At 40.0% G+C, this 24,437-nt stretch overlaps 1 protein-coding gene across 1 annotated transcript in view; it reads right to left on the minus strand.

Moving 5' to 3' along the window:
- Positions 1 to 1,239: 1,239 nt before the first annotated feature.
- The window catches only part of GAN (gigaxonin), a 39,626-nt gene continuing 16,428 nt past the window's right edge, over positions 1,240 to 24,437 (minus strand). Inside the window, exons 6-11 of the mRNA XM_068693205.1 lie at positions 24,293 to 24,405; positions 23,105 to 23,254; positions 22,665 to 22,801; positions 21,863 to 21,991; positions 15,897 to 16,006; positions 1,240 to 15,141 (exon numbers count right to left, since the gene is read on the minus strand). Of these exons, the coding sequence (XP_068549306.1) occupies positions 14,960 to 15,141; positions 15,897 to 16,006; positions 21,863 to 21,991; positions 22,665 to 22,801; positions 23,105 to 23,254; positions 24,293 to 24,405 (821 nt within the window). The 3' untranslated portion in view covers positions 1,240 to 14,959. The remainder of the gene's footprint in view (positions 15,142 to 15,896; positions 16,007 to 21,862; positions 21,992 to 22,664; positions 22,802 to 23,104; positions 23,255 to 24,292; positions 24,406 to 24,437) is intronic.

A 24,437-nucleotide genomic window follows, 5' to 3' on the forward strand; every position in this document is an offset into this window, starting at 1 on the left:
AGCCAAGCAGCAATCCTCTGTTAGGATTCCAGGCCGTGGAATAAAGATAAATCCAAGTTCACCCTCGTCTCTTTGTTTCCAAGAAGCAGTAAGACAGAGGAGATATGGCAGAGCCCATCTACGCAGCCATAACCATGGGAACACCAGCAACAAAGGTAAATCAACATTAGATTCCCTATCATCAGCCCGTGTTTACAGTGGAGGCCTCAGGCTCTCTGCACCACACTGGCTGGCGGTTCAGGACCTGTGCTCCGCTTTGGGATGGCTTTTGCACTGAACAGCAAACACTCACCTCTCCCTCCTATTCCCCACTGTCTTTTTTAGTGCTCACAGCACCCATTTTTGCACTTTTGGAGCCATGGAACTGCCATCCCACCCCGCTCCCCCAGCCAAAGCCACCCCAAACCTTGGCTTTTCTTCGCATCCATCTGGCTGTGCCTCGATGTCTTTTTATTTTAAAAAATGGTACATGGAGCTTGGTGAAATCATGGCTTTTCCTGAAGACCAGAGGTACTGGAGTAGGGCTCCCTCCTCTTAAACAGCCCAAACCCCTTGCTCCAGCTCTGTTGGAGCACAAGCAGAGGCAGTGGCAGATACACCCTTGAAGGGACAAGCCCAGCACGAAGGAAGTGTCCTGCAGCTGGTTGGCACCTTACAAAGCCTGGATCTCTGACCTCAGGAGGTTACACGCACACGCCACAGCATACAAGGGTCTCCAAGTATCTGGCAGCCCTGGAACGAGCTCCAGGTACCTGTCCCTGGGAGCAGTTGTGCTTCAGCTCCTTTGCTCCTGGCTTTAAAGGTCACATGAAAGCAGCAGTACTCGGGAGGAGTAACGAAGGTGACTGCAGAGAAGAAGGGAGACCTTCAAACAACTCTCCGAGCTTTTCCAGGTGAATAGAAGCTTCTTCCCACTTGCATTTCCCCCGGCGTGGCCATCACTGAGACCCACAGCCGTGGGCATTTATTGCCTGGACAGAGCCCAGAGGGATGGCTCCCGCCCCCCTCGAGTTCCCTTGCCTTTCCTCCGCCATTGATTTCCTTTGGGTTTTCCCCTTTGATTAAACTTCTGGCATGTAGGTATGTTTAATAATAAGACAGATAACTCATGGGAGATGATATTTATAAAATCCACTGCATTTTTTTTTCATTCTTCATAAGACCTTGAGAAAAAAAATCCTGAACTGCGTTTTTCCTTTCCTTTAAAAATAGAAACAACAAAAAACTGATATGAAGCAGTTAACAAGTTTTCAAACCATCAATGTTTTATTTGGTTAGTTTATTAAACACCTTTAAGACAATTAATTTTGGTCTGTACCCTTCTATAAAATAATTCAAGTTCTGAACAAACCTCCAATACATAAAGCAAAGTTACTTTACCATACGCAAATTTCAGATCAAAATACAACACTCTGTTTTCTTACATTTATAAAACCCGGTCAAATACAAACAACATTAAAAAAGATAAAACACTTTCACTGATCCTTGGTACAATATTACAGCACAATTTGCACAGTGGCAACTAAGTCCCCAAAGCACAATTCAAATACTTTAAAAAGGGAACCTCCCTTTAGTCACCCAACGTTATACTGAACACGTAAACAAAGCAAGTGCTACTTAATCCAGGAAAATTCTCACGTCCCTTTTTGTATCATGTGCGAGCCACAAAGCAATTCTGCAAGCAAGGTTACCGGGAAGGAACCCAACCGTTTCTCTGCTTTGCTGTTACAATTTTATGTGCGACTACTCCATGAAAATAAATGGATGGAGGTGGACCAGACTCTGCACTGGGCAACTTATGGCAACTAAAGTAAACCAAGAAACGTGTATTTTTCTAATAACAGATCAGAAAGCTCTTAAAAAGAATAAAATCGATACCAAATTATCTGTGGGTACAATTTGAGTAACTGCCTTTTTCTTCACTTTCAAGACACCTAATACAGACAGAGTGTTTTCAATTGTTGAGAGTTTGTTCCATTGCAAAACCCAGTGTTTCAACAACAGGTCAAAGTGCCATTAAAATTGCACATTTTTCTTCAGTTCTGAGGATACGTGGTAGCATGCAATGTTCATTTGTTACTAGGCCTAAAAGCTTGCACTTAACGCTAACCTATGAGCGACGTGGGGTCTCTTATCAAACTGAAACAACAGCGAAAATTAAAACGCATACAGAAAAGGATAAAACTGAGGCATCGGTTGACAAACATTCCTTGGAAATTTCTACTCAGCAAGCCTTACGATAACACCTCGAGAACAGAAAGTAAAATCAGAGCAATAATGGAAGGGTCCGATGTATCCAACTCGGGTTATACTTTGCATAGGCAGTCAAGGCAATTGCACAAACGCTGTAGTGCAACTCAGAGGGTAGTTTTGCCCAGTTCTCTAAGCCCCTTCGTTGTCCCCCGCCCTCCCCCCCGCCTTAAAACACTAATTTTACTTACAATTCAATAGAAAGCTCTACTAATTTAGTTTCAGTTAGCGTGAAAATGTGTACACAATTAAATGCAAAAAATAGAATAATGGGTCTAGCTTCTCTCCTCCCTCCCCCAAACTCACATCGTATCCCGTAGGACACTGTACATGTTCTGAAGCTTTCCCTATCCATTAACGTTAGTATTATCCCAACAAACGAAGGAGAACTGCATACTGCATAAATAGCACATATTTAATAATGACTGTGTAAACAATATAGGATGGAAAAAAAATGAAAACAACCTAGTGAGGTACAGCAAGAACTTTATTTGCTAACTTAGTCTTTTAAGTGCAATTGAAACACTGCGCACTGCCCTTCTCAAAAAAGTCTCTCCATAATTAAGCTACGCTACGAAGATTATTCCCGTAAAGCTACATACCCATGTTGTAACTCATCGTATTGACTTAATGCAAATATTTGTGGGGGAAAATTAATTTACAGGGTTAATTAAATCTTTGTAGTATTCAAAAGGAACGATAGTAAAGGGATCCGTCATGGAAAATGTGGTAATATATGTTTTAAAAATATTTCCAATAATTTAAACACAAAACAGTAAGTATATTTTGAAAAATGCATAGAAACCCTGTCAATATAAAAATCCCCACTAAAATTACACAACTAAGCAATTTTAATCTAAATATTTTATGTGCTTTTCCTATAAAGGCCACTTTGACATACAAATACAAAAAAATTTACATTTCTCCCCAAAATAAATAATTTGCTTCTCAATTAAAAATACTGAATATGGAAGCATAACAAACTTCTTGCAGGCCAACTGCTTATCTGCAGTGGCTACTTCTGAAGAAGAAAATCTCCAAATATTGTCAATTACCAAAAGAAATAAAAAAAAAACACCTTCAGACTTTGTTCTGCCTAGCGCTAAGAAAAGCCTGGGGTTAGGGATGGTGAAGTCTGAATCCCTCACACTGAATGTGCCAGGGAGGGAATAGACACAGACATCTGAAGAGAAATTTGCCATTTCTCTCCTGTGCATACACTGAAATCTTTTGAAATCAGGGAAATAAATAAAGGTTAACCTGAATTAAAAGAAAGACAAACTAGGACGTGGAGTTAGAGAGAAGCAGTATGAGGTACACCGTGGGTTAAATTAAATGACAAATATAAGTAAACTACTCAGAAGAAGGCATTATAATGTGAGAAGACAAGATAAACGGATAGATGAGAGCAACTCACAGGACATAGACCTGGGGGGAAAAAGTGTATTGATGTTAATAGTATCTAGTAGGAGCACGAAGAGGAACACAAGGAACAAACTTCACTGGAAAAATGACACAACGGGGGAACAATGAATCTTCAACAACTGTCGTGACCACATGGGCATTTATCCCTGAATTGCAATGGAAGCAGCAAAATCAAGCACGTGTACACACGCACAAGCAGTGGAAATGAAAACTTAGACTGCATTTGAGACATCACAGTTATGCATCCCTGTAAGCACCAGACCCACAACTGATCATGGGGACATAAGCAAGACCTAGACCTACCTGGAGGGGCACAGCCCACCCCAAATGCCTAAAGCACTCTAGAGCAAGGAGATGCAAATGCTGTGAAGTGGCCCCTGACTTACCCCAGTGGGTAAACTGCACTGGTGGATTTACAAGACAAGTTCCAACCAGCAACAACATGGCACTGACAGGGGGGATACACTTTGACACCACTTAGTTCAGACAAAACACCTAACAAGCTGGACAGAGAAGGCAGGGGAAGGAGGAGTAAAACCAGTGAACAAGAGCTGGATACAAGATTCCTGGGCAGCCATTTAGTACAAGTTCTCCTAACCTTGGACCAAGGACTGGATTAGGAAGGACACAAGAGTGGTGTACCTTCTGTACCATAAGGAATCCAGCTCTGGAGCTCTATATTGCATAGTTTGATTGAAGACAGAGTGCTTGCTTCTTATTTTTCACTCTAAGAAAAGACATAGTTAGGACAGAGTGTTCCAAGGGCTGGCCCTCAGTGAAGAAAAAAAAAAAGCAAAGACTCAATTCCCACACAGAACAGAAAGACACACAGAAAACGTATGCATATAAAAAGCCTGGAACAGTAAGCACATCTGTAATGCAGAAGTCAAAGCATGACAGCTGGATGATGGGAGTAAACTGAGCTGTCAAGCTGCATAGAGTGATGGTAAACATGACCAGGTGAGTGTTTCTACCGTATCACTGACATATTTGTGTAGAAAAGGCGACAATATATTCTGACAATATGCTGACAGTCATCAGTACCTTACATTTGACAGAAGGCTGAACCTTCATGAGAGCGGTAGCAATATGCTTAGGAAAGGCCTGACAACCCAACACCCTCCTGCTGCTTGGCTCACGGAATACTGGTTTCATGACTTTGTTAATCAAGGCAGTTGTTATTTTGTTTTCCTATGCTAAAAGAGAAGATTGGTATAGTACAAATTTATACTAAGTTAGCCATCATTCACATATGGATTCTAATTCTTTAGTCCAACCCTGCAAGATTCATGGTACTCAATAAACAAGGTTTATAGAGAGAAAACTCTGAAGGTAGAGCATCTAATTTGAATAAATTTTACTTAAATTTTGCCTTCAAAAGAAAAGATCTCAAATTATCAGGCTCCAACTTCAGATTACTAAACAGTAAGTAAGCAAACTGGGAGGCAACTACACATTTCTGTTTACTACAGACAAACAAAAGGGAGGGTGGAAAACCAGGCAGCCAGGAGCTCCCTGGATAGTTAGGCCTACACCTGTCCTACCCTCCAGAGCCTCCAACACTTTGATTTAAATCCAATGTGCTGGTGTAGTGTACTTAAGTACAATAAAACACCACATTGGGTCTCTGATAGCAGTCAGCCCACAAACCTTACGGGCAGCAGGGACATCTCCTCAGCCCTGCTGCTGGGGAGCAGCTGCAAGGCTCAGGCTGCGTGCAGGCCTGGTGATGGTGCTCCTCGTCAGCTTTCCCTAAAATAAGGGGATCAGGGGTGTGGAGGCTCAGTAGGGCTCCCTGTGTCTCTTGTTTTCTGGCTGTTTCCCTGCATGCTGCAGGGAACACAGCAGTTCCTCACGAAGGCCGCCAGCCCGTGGCTCCTGGACAAGGCCAGCCCGGGCAAGCTGGGGTTGCCTGGAGCATAGCACCCAACATGAGGCTGTCTCTCAACTTTTCAGGAGTTAAAAGGCTTTTAGATTAACAACTGAGGAACGTTACACCCATAGGACTTTGAAGCCTGTGCAAAGACACGGAACTTGATGCTGAAGATCGGCTAGATTCACAGAGATCCCCCTGATTCTTCCTGCTGCTTCTGACCGGGCAGCGCACAATTTTCTGACCTCCACAGAACCAAAATCTTTCAGCGACGTGAAGATATCAAATCACGAAGCTGACCTGATGATAAGGATTCAACAAAAATACAGAGACCACTACAAGGGCAACAACAAGGTTCCTACCCAGGACTAAAATTCGGCTCTTTCCTCCACGGCTCACATCTACAACAGCCTCCTCAGACCACCAGGCTGGGGCCGCTCGATGGCCACCTCACAGCAGCATTTGGTGGCTCCTCTTCTACCTCCCAACTGTGGTTGAGCTTTCTGGGGTGACGAGGACATTGCCAGCCATTTGCATGCCTCAAATTTGATGGCAAAAATCCTACCTCAGGCCAGGCCAAACAACATCCAGATGCTCCTACAGCCGCATAGGTCAGCGTATCCCAAAGTGGGAACAACACAGCCAGGTCCTGGGATCTAGCCCAAGAAGATTAATATTTACTGAATAGCCACCATGATGCCAATAGAAGGCTCTGGAATTAGTAGCTAATTGGTACAGCCTGCAGGGACATGAATAGCTCCTTGTTTTATCCCTACTATTTGTGCGTGGCCAGTACAATATTTGCTACATTCAATTCAAAGTTAGTATGAGCTGCTACTTAACATTTTAGAGGAAGATTTCCTTGTGAAGCATTTCTTTTTGTTGTTGTTGTTGCCTTTATAAAGGCAGGAAAAAGGCAGCATTTTTCCCAATTACATTTTTTTATTATTAAGGCTATTAGGAAGCTGTCTATGAAAAGGTTTTTTTTTTTTTTTTTTGAAGGACTGAATACTCAAAACAAAAACCAGAACAAACACGAGCTGATTATCAGCTCACATTGGTACTTTAATAAGTCAAGCACAGTGTAAGGAATTCAAAAAATATGTCAAAATAGCACCTTTAGAATCGGAAAAAAAAGCATATATTTTTTTAATTCTTCAAACTGATGAAAAACCTGCATACTTGAAGGTCCCAAAGAAAATGACCAAAATATAATCTCAGGTGCAGAAAATGTGTTTATTTGGACACTTTCTCATTTATTTATACAGTAAATGGGGAATTGCATGTAAGGAAGTCCAAATTTGACCTTACAGATAAGTCAGTGAATCTCTCTATTGAGAAAATGGATCAAGTTCACAGGCAAAACAGTGCAGAGTAGAAGCAGAGAAAAAAAAACATCTAATCTGTCTTTAAAAAGTAGACCTCTACATTTTAGTTTTTTTCCTATTTAAAAATCACCAGAACAGTCTTTCAATTGCTAGCTCATTTACAAGTATAACAGTTACTTTCAAGTAATATAATTTTTTATTTACTTTTACAGCAGCTGCAGGTCAACCTTGGTCTTTTTGTACAGAAACATGCATTTAAAATGAAATTAAAGTAAACTGTCCTTGGACAATGGCATCATTCTGCCCTGCTTCTTGTCTGGTTTTATTTTTTATTGAAGGACAAAATGTAATTTAAAAAAAATGATTTGACAAAGTGCAAAAAAAATGAGGTAGCTGGGAATAGGGGCTTCCCCCCATGCATGGACCAAAAGGCAGACTTCCAGCCACAAATAACATACACGGGAGCGTGCTACACATGTTCTATGTACAGGATTGCTTACAGCTGCTCAGGTGATCTTTAACCTGCAGACACCACAGTTTTACAAGCTTGATGAAATGTCATTTCATCATCTATTAAGCACTCTCCCCACATACACTGAGTGGCGTTAAAGGATGCTAAGATGTACAAGAAGCCAGTGCACAGGAAGATCAAGTTTGCATGGACTTCCTCCGACCTACAGCAGTGAAAGCATTGGATTCAGAAGTAAATTTGGGGCAAGAATGAAACCTAAGTCCTGCATGTAAGAGCAAATTACAAAAAAAATGAGGCCAGAAAGCAGTATTTTGCAGCAAGGTACGCCCAGCATCTTTTGGTTTGAAAGGGCTTCAGGTGGGCAAATTCTCAGCTTTGACACTTTCCTGACTTGAGACTTCACCTGAAGACAGGCAACATCCCAGCCATGTTTCCACACCCCAAAGGCATCAAGGGGCAGCAATTATACCAGCTCTGTGCCAAAAATGGCCTCTTGCCCCATGGGATGCAAACAGCAAGGCCCTGCACAGTAAAAGGAGAGTCTTGCCACTGTACAAGTAATTTTCCTCCCCAATTACACTGTGATTTTAAAGACACCTCCTTGAAGTCTACCAGAACACAGCTTGTTGTTTAAATAAGTTAAATTAAGGTATTGACATACTACCATAAATTGCAAAATATAGTCTCAGACCCCTAAATACAAAAAGCAATTACAAGAAGTAAATCATTAGGTTTGGGAAGTTAGTGAGGACAAAAACAAAAAAGCCTAAAATTGACTTAACAGCTGTTTCCCCAACTAAACAACAGCTAGAACAATCTCAGTTGCTGCAGGCGATCCAGAAGAGTCCTTTGGACTAGTTTAAGACCAGTTCTGAAAGATTATGAGAAAACATTTCTTAGGAGGCTACCCCTTGGTTTCCTATCAGCACAAAACTTTAACAAGATCTTCAGCTGCTCTGTTCAACATGAGCACCTTGCCAGATACCCCCGGTGTATTTTTTCCACTTATTCCAATAATGAAATACACTTTGCTTTTACTGAAATAGTGAAAAACATGACAAGAACGATAATGCTTTCCTACTATTACCTGTAAATTCACAGAACAGAGCTGCCTAGCTGAAGCTTTAGCACGTGAGATCATTAAGTTGAGAAATTCAGTAACAGCCAGTGATGTCTTTTTAGCTAATTTCCTATCACTTAAAGAAATTTATACTTTCCAAAATGGCTCTTGCTCTTTATCAAGTGCAATATTGTTCCACATTTTTTTTTCCTATTCTGAAATTCATGCAGGTGACAGCAGATTTCAGAAAAACAAAAATTATACTTATAAAAGCAGCCCACTGTACAGCCTGCTTAAATGAGCCTCTTCAGGCTCTGATTGGGTTTAAAAATACAAATGACAGAAACTTGTCCTTGACAAAACCAGAGGATGTCTTCGCATTGACTAAAAAGGAAAGGAGGAAAGGCAAAGAAAAATCAAGGGCATTAGATGGTGATTCAGAAGCACCTAGCATTAAAAAATTACATGTTTAGGTTTTAATCAATAAAATAATAGATGTTACTTACATTGGAGATGCTTCTTTCTATCCTATTATTGTAATCAAATCCATCAGCTTTTACAAGGGCTCAGTACTGTCTCATTTCATTATGAAAATTCAAGGGCATAGGTAGGCAATGGCATTGAGCATGTTCATTTACTGATGTGCTCTGGCAGGTGTGTATCATTTACACAAAACCCTGCAGAAATACCGGGCAACAAGCTTTAACCTTTTACATTGAAAAGTTCCAGTCTTACAGCTCATTTTTCAAGATATTCAATAGATTATTTCAACTAACCTTCAAGTATTATTCCTAAACAATCTGACTCTGTGTTACGATTATTTTTGTAACTTGTAAGCAGCTATCCTGAACAAGCTATTTTAAAAACTATCTTTTCAGATTTTGTATTATTGACAAACTTACAACATAATCACCTGTTGGTAGCAATTTATAGTTTAATGTTCCTATTACTGTTAGTACATTTTAGCAAGTGTTTATCTAATTAGGCACTTAGAATGGTTTTAATGTATTCTTTCAGATCACTTGTTAATCAAGAATTGAGACAACTGATTACCAGAGTACAGCAACACGCAGGTTACCAAGAGTCACACAGGACACAGCTGATCAAAGATATTTCTTTAAAGCCTCGTTGCAATCCTTCCTACGGTAATAAATTTCTCCGGAGGAAAAAAAAAAAAAAGGGAGGTCGAGTATCTGCTCTCAAACATATCAATAAACTTCAGAGTACAGATGTGATCTCTAAAGAAAGTGAGCAGTGCTTCACCCAAATCTTAGTGTCTTTACAGTGGTATCTCCCAGTCAGCTTCTGCTAGCTCAGCTTCCCAATGTGAAGTGATGAGACAGACCTCCCTACTTTTCTTTCCAAAGCACTGTGCCACGGAAGTGCAGACCCCACCAATCCAGCTCTCGTCTCCAGTAACAAACAAGGAAGGGCAACAGAAAATGGCAAATGCCTAAAGGCTACAGTACTAGTGACCGCAACGCAGGCCTTAACTCATCCCTCAGCAGTAAGAGAAAATACTCCAAGTTAACGTGGAATCAGTAGCCTCTACCCGAAAAACAAGCATGTATATATTTAACACAGCCCCTGGAAAAGCCGTTTAATTACTCCAAAGATGAGAACACAACCCCCAAAAACCTTAGAGGCAGGAAGGATCCATACTCTACAGCAAATAAACTGTTGGGAAGTATCACTCTGAGTGGCACAAAAACATCCCTTCAGTAAAATCTTCAGTACGCCTGCGTCCCTGGTTATATTCACATTTTCTGGGACACAACTTTCCTTCTGCAGATAAGATTAATTCAAATGAATTGTACTTTATCTAAATATGTATAATTTTATATACTAAAACCTATTGTCAGCTGCCATTCATTATATACTTGCATGGCACTAGTGCTCCAATAAAGAGCAGCGTGTCCATATGCATCACACGGAGTGATGGCACAAGGCAGCTGTGAAGAGTAACACAAATCTGCAGAACAGTATTACACAAAAATTAAAGATTTACAGTGTTTTAAGTAACATTCATTAAAACAAAGAATCATTACTTTTTTTTTTTTTTTTTTAAACACAGTGAATTTTAAGCATTCTGTGTTTTAACAGAAGAGTTGAATTATTGTTATATACAGAGGAAACCACAAGTTTGGCACTTGGAACAACTTGTGTTTGTTATTGCATCCTGCACTTTGCATGGCAAATGCACATTACCCAAAACCAAGCAGGCTGTACAGACACTGTATTTATCGAGCTGACCAGAGGAACTGCAGTCAAAGCAGGGAAAACATTCCCTAAACCCCTCAATTTTTACACTTTTGCATTTACCAAGTCATGCAGGCACAAGAAATACTGGAGGAAAAAAAAAAAAAAAAAAAGAAATTAAGCTGCCTGATGCTTTCTGGAAGGAGAGTTGATAAAAAACAAAGCCAGGCACTTTGGTAGCTTTAATGAAAACACATATTTTTCAAACATATTTTGAGCAAGAATTCTGAATCAGAAGGCAGAGTGCGACTTGCAAGTCTTGTGCTGTCAAAATCAAAAGGGCTATGACCTGCCTGCAGTTATTAGTGAGCTGGCTCATAAATTTGCCTTTATTTTCAGATTCACTACTGTCCTTTTGTTTAATTACATATTAATTTGGGTTCAATTCACAGATGAGGTACTTCAAAACTACTGAAAAATCAAGTGACCAGGATCAGCTGAGTCAATACAGCATTTTCAAAAATCTAAAACTCTAGGGATTGCTGACAAACTATTTAAAGACAGACAGACCGACCCTGCTGTAGTACAACAGAAGATTTCAGGATGTCCCTTTCTCAGGTTAGAAAGAGAAGGAGAATTTGGAATCCAGTGCTGACTATTTAGGAGCACGAATGGCTCTACAGAGGCCAGGTGAGGAAGAGAAAGCCTGTCTGCTGCACATCTCCCTCACCTCTGTAGGCTGAAGCCTCGTGTTTATGGCATTCTCTCTTTTTTCCACTTGTGCAGTCCAACTGTTGTGCTTTACCCTTAGGTCAGCTGTTCTAGAGCCTTTCCAAAACTAATCTGTTGTACGTGGAGAAATGGAGGAAAAAATATTTTGGGAGAAATTGTGGTGGGAGTTGGAGTGATGGGAAGAAAACCACTGCTATTCCCATCTTCTGCAACCTCCACCCCATAATTGGGGATTTTCTGACTACAAGTCCTTGGCTTTGTCCAATTTTGCAGCACAGGAGAGGAAAGGACACAGAGCCAGGACCAAGCCACTCACACCTGCACCGTGACCCAGTCCTTGCCTGGCCTCGCCTCGAGATGTGGCCACCTGAAAGCAGCACCCCAGGGACGCAGCCCTGCTGCGAGGTGTGCTGGGCACCAAGTCAGCAGCACCCTTCTGCCTGACTGACATTGGCCTCGAGAAACTGGGAAAAAGGGTGCCTACAAACCTGATCCCCAGAAGCCAGCCAGCAGCACAGGCTGCTGGTTAAGAAAAACATTCAAGAAGTAATTGGTGAAGGAACTGGCTGGATTGAAGAATGCTGATTTGTGAGCTGGAAGGAATTAAGTTAGAGCGGCTATTGAGGCTACCATGCCAAGCAACGACTACTTAAGCAAGTTGCTAAGCTGCCAAAACATCTGAAACCACCTGGATTGCAAACTGAGAAAGTTCAGGAGTTGCTTCACGCATGGTTCAGCCATCACATGCAGGGTACACAGCTGCCAGGAAAGCAGGGATGGCTGGGCAGCAGTGTCGAACCCAGACCAACACCCTGCACACTCGGCACCTCTGGAATCAAATCCTCTACCAAAGCAAACCACCTTCCACCTCACACCGAGACCAGCCACCCAGCTCAGACACCACCACCTGCACAACAGAGCTCTCTTGGGGAAAAGCAGAGCCTGGGCTTTGAAGCCCAGCTCCAGACCAGGCAGGGATCTCACATCCCAAGAGAGGCACTCATCACCGAGCTCGCAGATTAGAGCTGGAAAGACCCTGAAAGATGAAGGGGTCTTGCCAAATCTTTGACTTGTGCCTGCACATGAAGCTCAAGGTGACAGCATCTCTAGAGGCTTGGTCCCTGACCTCCAACCACAGAGAAAGCAACGTGCTAAGATATTAAGTTTGTAATTGTTTCAGGTGAGGAGACTTGAGCTTCTTGGTCAAATCTAGCTGAGTAAGGGAGAGCATTTGCAACACATTCTGGTTACCAGCAGAATTGCTTGCTTTATTTACACTAAAAAAAAAAAAAAAAAAAAAAAGGAACGAATACCTACTGTAATCCTACTGTAAGTGTAAACATCTTGTTCATAACTTTAACTGCAAAACACTGCTAATGTATATATGATTTGGATTTATTTTGTGCATTTATTACTTAGGTTTTCTGGACACTAAATGCCCACAACTGTACTAGGGAGCTAGGGACTCAAGAGATAGCAGCCAGCACTAGTCTAAATAACGTTTCTGAGAGTTTTCTAAGCCACTTAGAAAAACTAAGTTCAAAAGTGAAACAGATGCTTAGAAACATTCAATCTCATCACTTTTGGATATAGGATCTCGGCACTTTGTCTAAGGAAAAATTAACGTAACATTTTTGGAAAAGGGAAGTTTTACAGATAAGCTAACAGCACTTGATTCATTTCACAAGACAGCTGACAATGGAAATAGTGGTTCACATTTCTGTAGTAAAGCATTTATATAAATTTAAAATCTAAAGACATATATATATACACACACCAAGTTTACTGCAATGCATAAATATAATATAAATGTTTTAATACGCCAACTAATATAGGTCAGAAAACTGATGTATGTAATTCAAGTTTTGCAGCACTTCAGCACTGTAAAAAATAAAAAAAAATAAATAATTGTCAAGGGATTGACTGCTGCCCTCTCTTGTTGATTTATTTTCACCCCTTCTCTCAGAATCAGAGTAATTCCAGCTACACATCAGCACTGTGGAAGGACTGAGCAGGAGTAAGTTTCAGAATGTCTCTTCAAGGAACATTTAGTTAAATACAGCTATTGTACTAGTTGGGGGTTGTTCTTCAGCAGACTTAAGATGATTCAGTAAAAATGACACAGGTTTACACTAACAACTGAGGGCAGAGATTGGCTTGTCTGAGGTCCACAAAATTGCAGAGTGGAAAGTATTTTATGTAGTTATAATACTGGTTATACAAAAACTCTTTTTCTGAAGGGCAGGAAGCCTTATTTCTATTTCCACCTCTCTTGCTTTATTCCTTTTAAATAAATATAGATTACATCCCACCCATCACAAACAACAGTGACATTAAAAAGTGAGGTAAAGTGTTCTACCAGCCGATTTTTACTATGAACAGAAGTCAGTTAAGTATCACTAACGATGTGAACAAGACTTGCTAAGAAATAAAATGCAAGATACCAAATTCTTCACTATAACCACACCATAAAACCCAGCTTTCAAAGTCAAGCAGCAGGAAACGAGACTCTGCACCCTAGCATGGAAATTATTAGTAAACCAACTTTTGATCCCAATTTAAAATAGCTGTACTGATTTTCCTTAACTGATAGTCCAAAAAAAAAAAAAAAAATCCTTTTCTCTGTGAAACAAATATATCCTTGTCATATTTTACCTTTGTTCCAACAGAGATAAAATGCATCTTCCTATAATCCTCAATCTTAAAAAACATTTTCCTAGTTTTCACGTGATCTGAAGTAAAAAGGAACATAACCTATTTTCTTTAATTTCTCAAGTTTTGTTGTCTTTTACCAAGAGCAGCAATTGTCACGAACCGTTCCAAACGCCACTTCCCTTTACTTCAAGAAAACGGCCTCTAAAATCCATGCAGGAACACATGCCGCCCATCTGTACACCAGTTCACCAGGCTATTCAAATGACAGCGTAGAAAAAAGTTTACTTCTCTACAGTATACTGTATCCATTTTAGATTAGTCCATTTTAAATATATTAAAAATATTTTTAGGAATGAAAACATTGCAAATGAATGAAAAACGTATGTACACACCTCCACCATTTTTAGGCACAGACCTTAACTTTTGAGGAAGGACTAGAAGTAAAAGGTGCAACAACCAACATCTCCGGCGGCATTACAGTCAAACAACAGTCCTTGCAGTATACCAGGGAGGTTGGTTTTCATATAGCTTCTGCGTATTATAGCTATCCAGTCCGAGATAGCACATTTATTCTTATCAGTTCCCCTCAGGGGAAACGCACCTTAGATCTTTTTTTTGCTTTTCAATAACCTTTGCCAAAGGAATACCAATTCCCACCAGTTCCAGACACAGCAAACCTCCTTCAATAACACGCTTTAGAGTCCAAACGGTTACGACTGAAGGTGTTTCCTTGATTCCCGTTTTTTCCCCCCTCTTCTTTTTAATGTATACGTAAGTTATTTGTCCCCGAAACAAGAACTGAGACTCAAGCTTTTTAAGCATTTAAAACAAAAACAGTTACCATACCAAAGCACAGCATACAGTGTAAGTTTCAGTTGTAATTTCTCAGCTTTTCCTTTATATAGAGCTATATTATGGTGGACTGCGCAGAATTCTTCCAGTCTCCTCCACTGGCAGCATACAGATCACGGAGAAGGTACACGAATGCGGAATAATCCCTGCTGAAGCTGCAGTCGGAAGAGCTTGCAGTTTGCGATCCGCAAAGCTGCACAGCCAGTACGGCGAAGGTCCGATGGAAATAGTGGCTTAGTGCGCTGCCAGGTTCCCGTGCTTCTTTTAAATTCTCTAACATAGTCATAATTTGTACCTAGATCCACACACACAAAAATAAAATGCTTAAAACATACAGTACCCACCGGCACACTTCACCTCTAAGGCAAACACAAGAGCATGCACAGGACTACAAATCAGGTTCGAGATATGTGACTCAAATTATTCTCAAAAGCAAAAGGTGACATTTCTTACCTAATTAAACCCACCGCACCAGGAATTTTGCTGTTTCATGTTTCTGTAGAAAGCCCTGTTTTACACACAGGCATGAAAACATGCAGTCTCCCAAATGTCTTTCACAGTATGCAGCCAGATACTGAAAGCTGTGAGGAGGAGCACTAAATATGCTCAGTAGCACACCTGTGTATCTATCACCTCGTGTAGCCACTATCCCATGCAGGTGAACCACAGGATGAGGTCCCAAAACACAAAACCACCTGCCTACCACCGCAAAGAAAGGATAAACAGCCCCAGGCACTAATATTTTTGCTTCTGTTTAGATGAAGTAACATACTCTTGATCTCTTCTGATCTTCAGACAGATAACCAACCAAATTATAATGCCAAATTTGTTTTTGAGGTCCAATGTACAAAACAAACCTGTACAGTTCTGTACAACTAGCAGAACTTCCCTGAAGACAACGATAACTTAACAGGACGTAATCTAAAATTACAGAGGACTGAAGTGAACTCCTACGTTTTCATTTAAAAAAAAAAATCAGTCTTATTAGCACCGAGTATTTAAAAGACTGGAAGAAGACAAGCAACAGACGTTATGAGTTCTAGTTCTGACCTGTATCAAGATCCCCAATCACGTAAATGCTGGCTCCAATGGGCACAGCTCCATACACGAAAGAAGAACTAGTTGGGATACATAGGTTCTGGTCATTTAGATAAATCCACCTGTAAGAAAATAAAAATAAACTGGTTTGTGATTTTTATCCAACACAAAAAAAAATCCAGGTTCATTTTCCAACTGCCATCTTTGAATCAAAACCAGAGTGTACAAGTTAATTATTTTTATGTAAAAATTGATGTAAAATCGTCTAGTTCAAGACAGACCTGGTTCTTCCTAGCTAGGAAAACCAATTGGTACTACTATTTAGGAAATTTTGGATACTTTATCTTGAATTTACTGTATTGCAGAATTGCTGCACTCATCTGCGTAATCTAATCCAAAATAAATTCTTCTTGCAGACGCCCAGTGTGAAAGAAATGCAGGCATGTAAGAGCCTTTTTTCCACCAACAGCTACAACAGTCAATTTTCCCTACAAAGAAAATTCTAGTCAATTTTGTCTTCAAATCAGCAAAATCATAAAAACGTGTAAATCTTAACAGTCTATAGCAGGGGAAAAACCATGTTGCCACAGTGAGTCCTCGTTACAAAGGAATGCCTTCCCCCATACAGTTCCCTAACTTCTTTAACTGCACTTTACCAGCAACACGAAATTCCCTGGCCAGGAAGAAGAACACAGCACTCGGCAATGCTTCATTTTAAACAAGGCATAAGAGATTGGAACTCAAACTGGTAAGGGAATTGGGGAACGAAACGTTCATTCCTTGGAAGTGAAAGAGAACTTCCCAATCACATATCAGGCTCTTTTCAAGCACTTCCTAGCTCGTTCTGTAATCCTGCAGCTCCCCTGTGTTCACATTAAGAACACCTTCATTTCAATACCACATCAGCTTGATCTTCCTGCCATGTGAAGAGCAGGTTTCTAAGTTGAAGCCTTTGGAAGCCAGGTATGTACCCTGTCACCCCTGAGAGACACGTGTTTATAAAGGTGTCCCGTTTCTCTAGAGTTGTCAGCACCCTCTCCATGGTTTTGAAATCAATTTCTACAGATGCTGCTGCACTTTTGCAGACGCTGTCGTAGTTATGATTGTTAGATCCTGAAGACATACAAATCAATGTTATTTTAGGTGACTGCTCCCAGATCTTTTATTAAGTAATTTACAGAAAACAGGAGAGTTTGAAAAGCCTTTGACAGCAGTACCATCCATTTGCAATGCCACACCTGGTTAATTTGAGGTAAAAGTCAGGAAATATTCTCATGGATATTGCTGGCCTTGGAAAATTCTGTCTCAGCTTCACTCATGATTCAGAAGCAAGCCTCTTTCCTGGCACTGAAAGGGAAGCTGCTACATATTAATTGTCTTGGAAGGATCGATTTTAAAGGCCAAATTAAAGGATGAGCTGCCCATTATTATTTTATTGTCTATGCTATACACTGAACACTACAATGCTGCAGAAAGGAATGGAAACGTTTGTAGCTGTCACAGAGGAACACAAATGAGCAATGAAGAGAGAAAATCTTCTGCAGTGATTCAAGAACTCTGTTACACAACAAAACACTTTATAGCATATTTCACTAGCTTTCTTTCTTGACTATGGGAAGAGGACACGTTCAATATTTTTATTTTTAGTACCAAGGTACCTAGAATTAAGAAAACTGAATTAAGCAGTAGAGAAATGGAAGAGGAAGATTATTTTTTAGTTGCAAATAGAATACTACGTCAAGGAAGGAAAAGTACAACACTAGATGGGTTAGGCTAGCTACTGATCAAGTGTGGAAATCATGTGAACTTTGGGGATTTGGCTGCACCAGACAATCAAAGCTCTGGAGTTTAAAAAGCGCAGGACCCAACCGGTTTACTACCGCACATCAAGGAAAGAAATATTAAAGTATCTGCAGTTGCTTGTGAAAATTCCTTCTCAGCCTTTCTCAACACACACACTTTAAAAACAGCCCCAACTTTTCAGGAACGCTTACAGCAGTTTTAGCAGTTAAAACTAGGAAGGAACAAAGACAGGAAGGGCAAGGGGTCACGTTTCATCAGAGCTTGACTACGCTCCAGCTCCATGTGGGCTGTGCCTACTGTTGGAACAGTATGGAAAAAACACCATACAAGAAATTCACAGTCTTCAGGAATTCGAAAACACTCCTCGGAACACAGCTCTTACGTACTTCTCCAGGACGACTCTGCTCAAACGGAATCCGAGAGCGGCAGAGGCGCGTAACCACGGGCAAAAACAATTACTGTGAAACTGAAATATGCTTCCACAGAAATTAAAAAAAAAAAATGGGAGGGGGGAGGAATCCTGGTTTCTTTCAGTCTTAAAGGGATACAACCCAAAAAATTAATTTAACTGCTGTATGTGCTAAGCGGGATGGTAACTTATTTCCAAATGAGAAGTAAATAGGGACACAATACAGACCCAGTGCATTCACACACGTCACCTTCAGCTCCAAGCAGCTGTGAAAGGAAGCCTACAAATGAATGAAAACCTCTTCTGTGCTCTGCTTATCTGACAGTACTATCAGTCAGACAGTTTTCTCATTACATTTGCATAAGCATTTCCTTCTAATGAGATTCCTGCATACCATATGGACCAACCTCCCTAATACTACAAGTTTGTTTGGTTTACTATTTACATACCGCTGAAAGCATTTTCTTATTTCTATGATGTTCCAGAAGCAAAAGGAATTTGTTTTTTTAGCCAACTACTGCTACAGAACAAGCATCTCACTTTTATTCCCCTAGATATCTGCAAATTTTGATAATTCTTTTGAACTAGGAGCTAGTAAGAATTAATAATAATAATAATTTCAAAACAAAACAAACAAACAAAAACCACTAAACTACCCCACTCACAGAGAACCAGTGGCTACACTCAAGGACAGGGCTCCACCAGCACCTCTGACACATGTTGCTCATCTCTCACATTTTTTAAAATCAATTCTTATCCTGAGCTGTATTTTTAAAACAAGTATGCAATGTACACAAAGCTCAGTTCATAACACTTAAAAAAAAGTCTACATCCTCAAAAAACCCTGCGGCCCAATTGTATACATTTCCTATCCACAGTTTACTTAAATTCACTCATGCACAAGGCTGACAAAACATTTATTAACTGAAAAACTTCAGTTACAGAAGTACTTCAAATATTACAAGAATTACTACATTACCCACTCCACATTTCATGTGTATGCTAGTATTCCATCTCACTTCATTTATTTTATTGCTTGTTTATACAGTATAGTTTAACAGGATTTTTAATGTTGGTGGTTTTTTTTTTTGTTTTTGGCTCATGTGAAGATCTCGGCATATTTCAGTCTTTAGAGAAGTGTGTGTGTCATGGGGAAGAATAACAATTCTGAAAGACTGCACACAATGAATTATTCTGGACTAAGTTACTGTCCAAGTAAGCAATATCAAACAAGTTAAGCCTCAGTCCTTTAATCCAATTGAAAACAGATTTATACTAGTTTATATACTGATATAAGTGCAAATGCTTACCTAAAACCCATAACTCAGTTCCCCATGGACTCAGGATGCCTAGGATAACTCTATATCCTTTCCTCTTAGGTACTGAGGGTTGTGTCACACATATGAAAAAATGATGCAAATCACGCACATGTGTATTGCTGCACAGAACTGAACCAGCAGTACCTGATGGCTGAACTCAGTGCAAAAAGCTCTTTACACTCAAAACGGGACCAAACATGACAGAGTTCTGAAGTTACTTAAACACAGCTGGAAAAGCCTGTAGTTCATTAGGAAATATGCAACACCAGTAAGCTGCTATTCAAAAAGCCACTCTGAATTTTGTTTTGAGAGCTTTCTGGATATACACTGTTAGAATTCATACGTCGAGCTTTTGGCCCACTGTTACTACATAATCTTCCAAACACATTCCTCCTTCCCACAGACTTTTGTCAATCATATACACACACAGTCTGTGGTGGTATTTCAGGTTTGATCAGACAGCTCCAGTATTATTTCTTCATTGTAACTAGAAGAGGAATACACTATTTGGAGTTTCAAGGTGCTTCATCCTGACTTCTTGAAGCTGCTGATTTGAAGACTAATTACTACTATTTGTTTCAGAAACTATCACAGAAGAAATAAATGCACTTTGCAATAATAAACTAATCATTTCATAAGAAATGCATAAGATTAAGATAAAGAATCAGTCTTTGCATACATCACATTAAACTATGCGCTCTGGAACTGGGACGAAGACATTGTCCACCTTTGGTAAAATGTATAGCATCACTTCTGCTTTATTCGGAGTACTGATGCACAGCAGAGCACATGATACCCTGTGCAAGTGGAACTGCTTAACTGATCAAACACACACCCCAGTATTTAGCATATGGTTTTCACAGATTTAAGAGAAGCACATAATTTAAGCTTTCATGCTTCACTCCAAATAAAGTGATTTAGATTTGTTTTCTGCGCTTACTGAATCAGCTGAGGAAACACCCTCATGTTTTCCAGGGAGTCAACTTGCCTTCATTTGGTATTCATTTCATATTTGCAAAACACTATTATAATGAAATTATTATAATATTCCAGATTCAATCTTACTTCAAAGGCCAGTGCCAGACAATAGTGTATTTTGTCTTGGCATTTGGCAGGCAGAACAATTTGCTAACTTCACTTTGAAGCAAAGTCCCTTTACGACTATTTTCTCTCTTCCCCAGGCAAGCACAGCTCAGGCTTCTCAGGCACTGCCATGGCTTCAGCGAGTGGCACTCATCCTGCCCAGCACTCAGGCAGTGCCTGAAATTAAGGGTAAGTGCTAGTCCCTGCTAGCTAATGCTATAAAACAGCGTGGTAACACAGCACCCTCTCCTGGTTAAGTGCCATCACTTCTCACTCCGGGGGATGAAAACGGGCTCTTCCAAAACCAGAGGGCAGAGGCAGATTGCTACGGAGTGGCACAGGGAGCTGGCACTCCGCTGGTAACCAGCCTGGTCTCCCAAGCAGCCCTTGGAGCCCATGCACAAGTTTATGCCAGGTTGAACTTTTAAGATTGAATTCTGTGTGTTGGCAAGGCAGAAAGACAAAGCAAAGCAGCCCTCAACATGTGCCTCTGCGAGCAGCTCAGCAGTCACATTACCTGCTGCTACCTCACCTCCCTCTGTGCCAGCACAGCCCTCGTGGCACTCACAGGACAGATGAGGTCCTAGATCAAGAGCTGAAGTGACTGGATTTGTATTACAGTGATACATGAAGCCTGTAACACCTCTGGGATGCCACACCAAGCAAACCCAGAGAAATGCACTATTAGAAATGCTGCCTTACAGATACCTGCAGACAGCAGGTGGCACCACCAACTCACCTGCACTGGGCCAGAAACTGCAAACTTTTTCAAGCTACACTTTACCTGTGAGCTTAGACTGCACCAACCAGAGCACTGGTAAGAAATCATGAACTATATATCACCTTCTGAACTATATACCACCTCATGCCCAAAAGCTTATTAGCCTTTAGCATTTCCCCCACACCAAGGGAACAGAAAACACTAGGGAGCATCAGCAGCATTAACCTCTTATCTGTCGGCTTCCTATAACCACCTTGAAGAGCATTTCTTCTCCAGCTTGTTTTGATTAGAGCTAGTTTGGACATCATTTAAAATAACACAGAAGACCCTTTCAAATAAAAAATTAAAACCTCTTCACATTCACACCTTAGAATAAAATTATATAATAAACTTCCAACTACTATTTAATTTTCGTGTGCTTTTATACAGGTGACAGACATAAAAAAGTCTTTATCTTGTAATACAGACTTGGTAATCTCCACAGTCAACATCTTTGAGATTTCTGACAGTAAAGCCTTACTGCAATTCAGTGGAATAAAAAAGCAAAGTTGTCCAATTTACTGTTACATGCAAGAAGAAAACACGAAGTACCAAAGCTTGTCAATTATGACTGAAGCATATGCATACAGCTATAATTAGTTACCTTTTAAACTCGTCATGATAAAATTCAGATTTGCATGTCACCATCTCGCTGGCTTGACTGTCATCACGACTCCTGACCCCACCAAATACATAAAGCTCAGAGGCAACTCCGCAGGCCACTGCCCCAAATCTGCAAATCCAAATAAGAAAGGAGGAAAAAAAAACCAAAAACATAACCAAAAGATATATCAAAACCATTTAATCCATCTGAATTTTTTTTTTTACATACATGTATATAGCTAAAAACATATTTTTATCAAAATATTATATATTCGACAAAGTTGGATGAGTCATTAATATAAAATTATGAGCACCTACTTCAGACCATGTAAATGAACAAAACAACAAGTACAATTCTGAAACTCCAACTGAACTACAATTTCTACTTTGTTTTGCATCAGGATAGTGTTGCTTGTAACAGGAGAAGCATATTCCTACAGAATCCATATCTATTGCTTGGATACTTATCTTTACTCAGCCACATCTTGGTGTTACAATCACAGGCCACCATGATCAGAAAGACAGTGTGAAATTCACAGGGCTTTCTAACAGCAGTATTTAGGGATTTGTCAGAGGAGTAAAGGCAAGTACTTCTAATCAGAGCATCAGCACTTTGGTGTTAAAACGTCTGTACATGATATGAAGCATAGACTGATACAACACTGATGACATGAACTGTCAACTCTTCCTTTATTTAAATAAGTAAATAACCAAATGCTTTTGTGACTGTTTTGGAGGTTTCTGACTGAATATACTCTTGCAATCTAGTTCTCCCTCTCCTCCTGCCCTCCGTTTTTACCCACCTTCTCTCTTTCAGAGGACAAATTGCTGTCCACTGCTGAGTCCTAGGATCGTAACACTCAACAGATTCAAAGAGCTTTCCATAGGAGCCTCCACCCATTGCATAGATTTTCTTCTTCATAGCTGCATAGCAGCCAATCTTGAAGATAAAAAAGAAAAAAAGTACACCTAAGATTACATGCAAACACACAATATCAAGAGCTCAAACGACCTATATACACATGCACACACACACATATCTGGATTACCTGTACTGCACGTCAAACAATGCTGTACATAGAAGTTTTCAGCAACAGTTTTATAAACTTTATTTATAAAGTTGCTCATTTCATTTTGAGGATTATTTGTTACATTTTCTACTTGAAACAAAGGGTTAAAATACATAGGCTGGTTTAAACTGTTTAACAGCAAGTGATGCGGTAGCATTCAATGTAGTTCTTACCTTTCTAACCATAGTCAAGTCTGGCTGCTTGGTCCAGGTACGGCTATAAATATCATAGCTCTCCATAGAGATTAGCTCCCTTTCACCATCCTCGCCTCCCAGAATATACAGAATTCCATCAATCTCTACCACACCAAAATTATGTCGTGCCTAAGGAATAAAGTCAATGCTGTAACTGCTGTTGTGAATAAATCAATACAATTTTTTTTCTCATATCTGTCAGCAAAGTGATACTGGCATTATTTGTGTGGGGTTTTAATTTATTTACTAAAAAGTTAAGGCTCAATCTCACAACGAACATTATTAAACTCTCCAATTAAACAACACAAAGGGTAGTCAAACAGCAGCAAAGGCAGAAGGGACTCTGCAGAAATCTAAGAACAGAGCTTGGCCATATTTCAGTTTGCATAGTAGCGGCCTCCAAGATGAAGCTGCTGCTTTCAAGTCTCTACAGTAGCAAAATCTGGACCCACGATCTGTGAAAAGGCAGCCCTTCTGTTTTGTAAACAGCACAGCTACCTTCACTGTCTTACTCATAGTAAACAAGAAACATAATGCATCACAACTACAAACGTGGATTTCCTTTGAGCACAACTACAGGTTCTTGCCAATAAGAGACTTTAATAAGGAAAATCCTGTGGCAAACAACAATTTTGTAACAAACAACCTGTGCTGATTCAAGAAAATAAAATATGCAGGCACATTAAGAATAACAAATGCAAATAATAAACTGTTCCTTTTTGATGGGATGCAAATATGAAGAAGGAAATATTAACTCAAATACAACTGTGCAAGCCAACTTCTGCATGTTGACCTGCCCTCTGTCTCTTCTGCACAGCCCAATCCCTTTACCCCTGTAAGAGTTCTCTTGCATACAAGTAAGGGAAACTTATGCATATTCATAGAAGGTCAGTCTACACAGAGCGTTAAGCATACTGCTTCAGTGTGGAATTCCTGAGGTTCAGCTTTACAGCTAGCTGTTCACCAGGTTTTCCAGACCCTGCCGTCATTATCGAACCACGAGAAACCACAAGATATAAGTAGAAAGCAATCTGTAGCATGGTTTTGAATGCATAAAATGCAAATGACATGAGACTCAGAATAAAATTTTGCAAAGCAACAGAACATTTTGCCAAAGTAAAAAAAAAAATAAAAAATCAAATTCCAACAGTCAAGTAAGGAGCTTGCCTCATTCATCGGTGGCAAGGAACTCCATGAATTGGTATCTGGATCATATTTCTCTCCAGAGCTTAGCGTTCCTTTGTTTTCATCTTGACCACCAAGCACAAATAAAAATCCTTCTGTAAAACAAAATATGATGTGATCTTAAAAA

The sequence above is a fragment of the Anas acuta genome, chromosome 10, assembly GCF_963932015.1.
Source record: "Anas acuta chromosome 10, bAnaAcu1.1, whole genome shotgun sequence".
Taxonomy (NCBI): domain Eukaryota; kingdom Metazoa; phylum Chordata; class Aves; order Anseriformes; family Anatidae; genus Anas; species Anas acuta.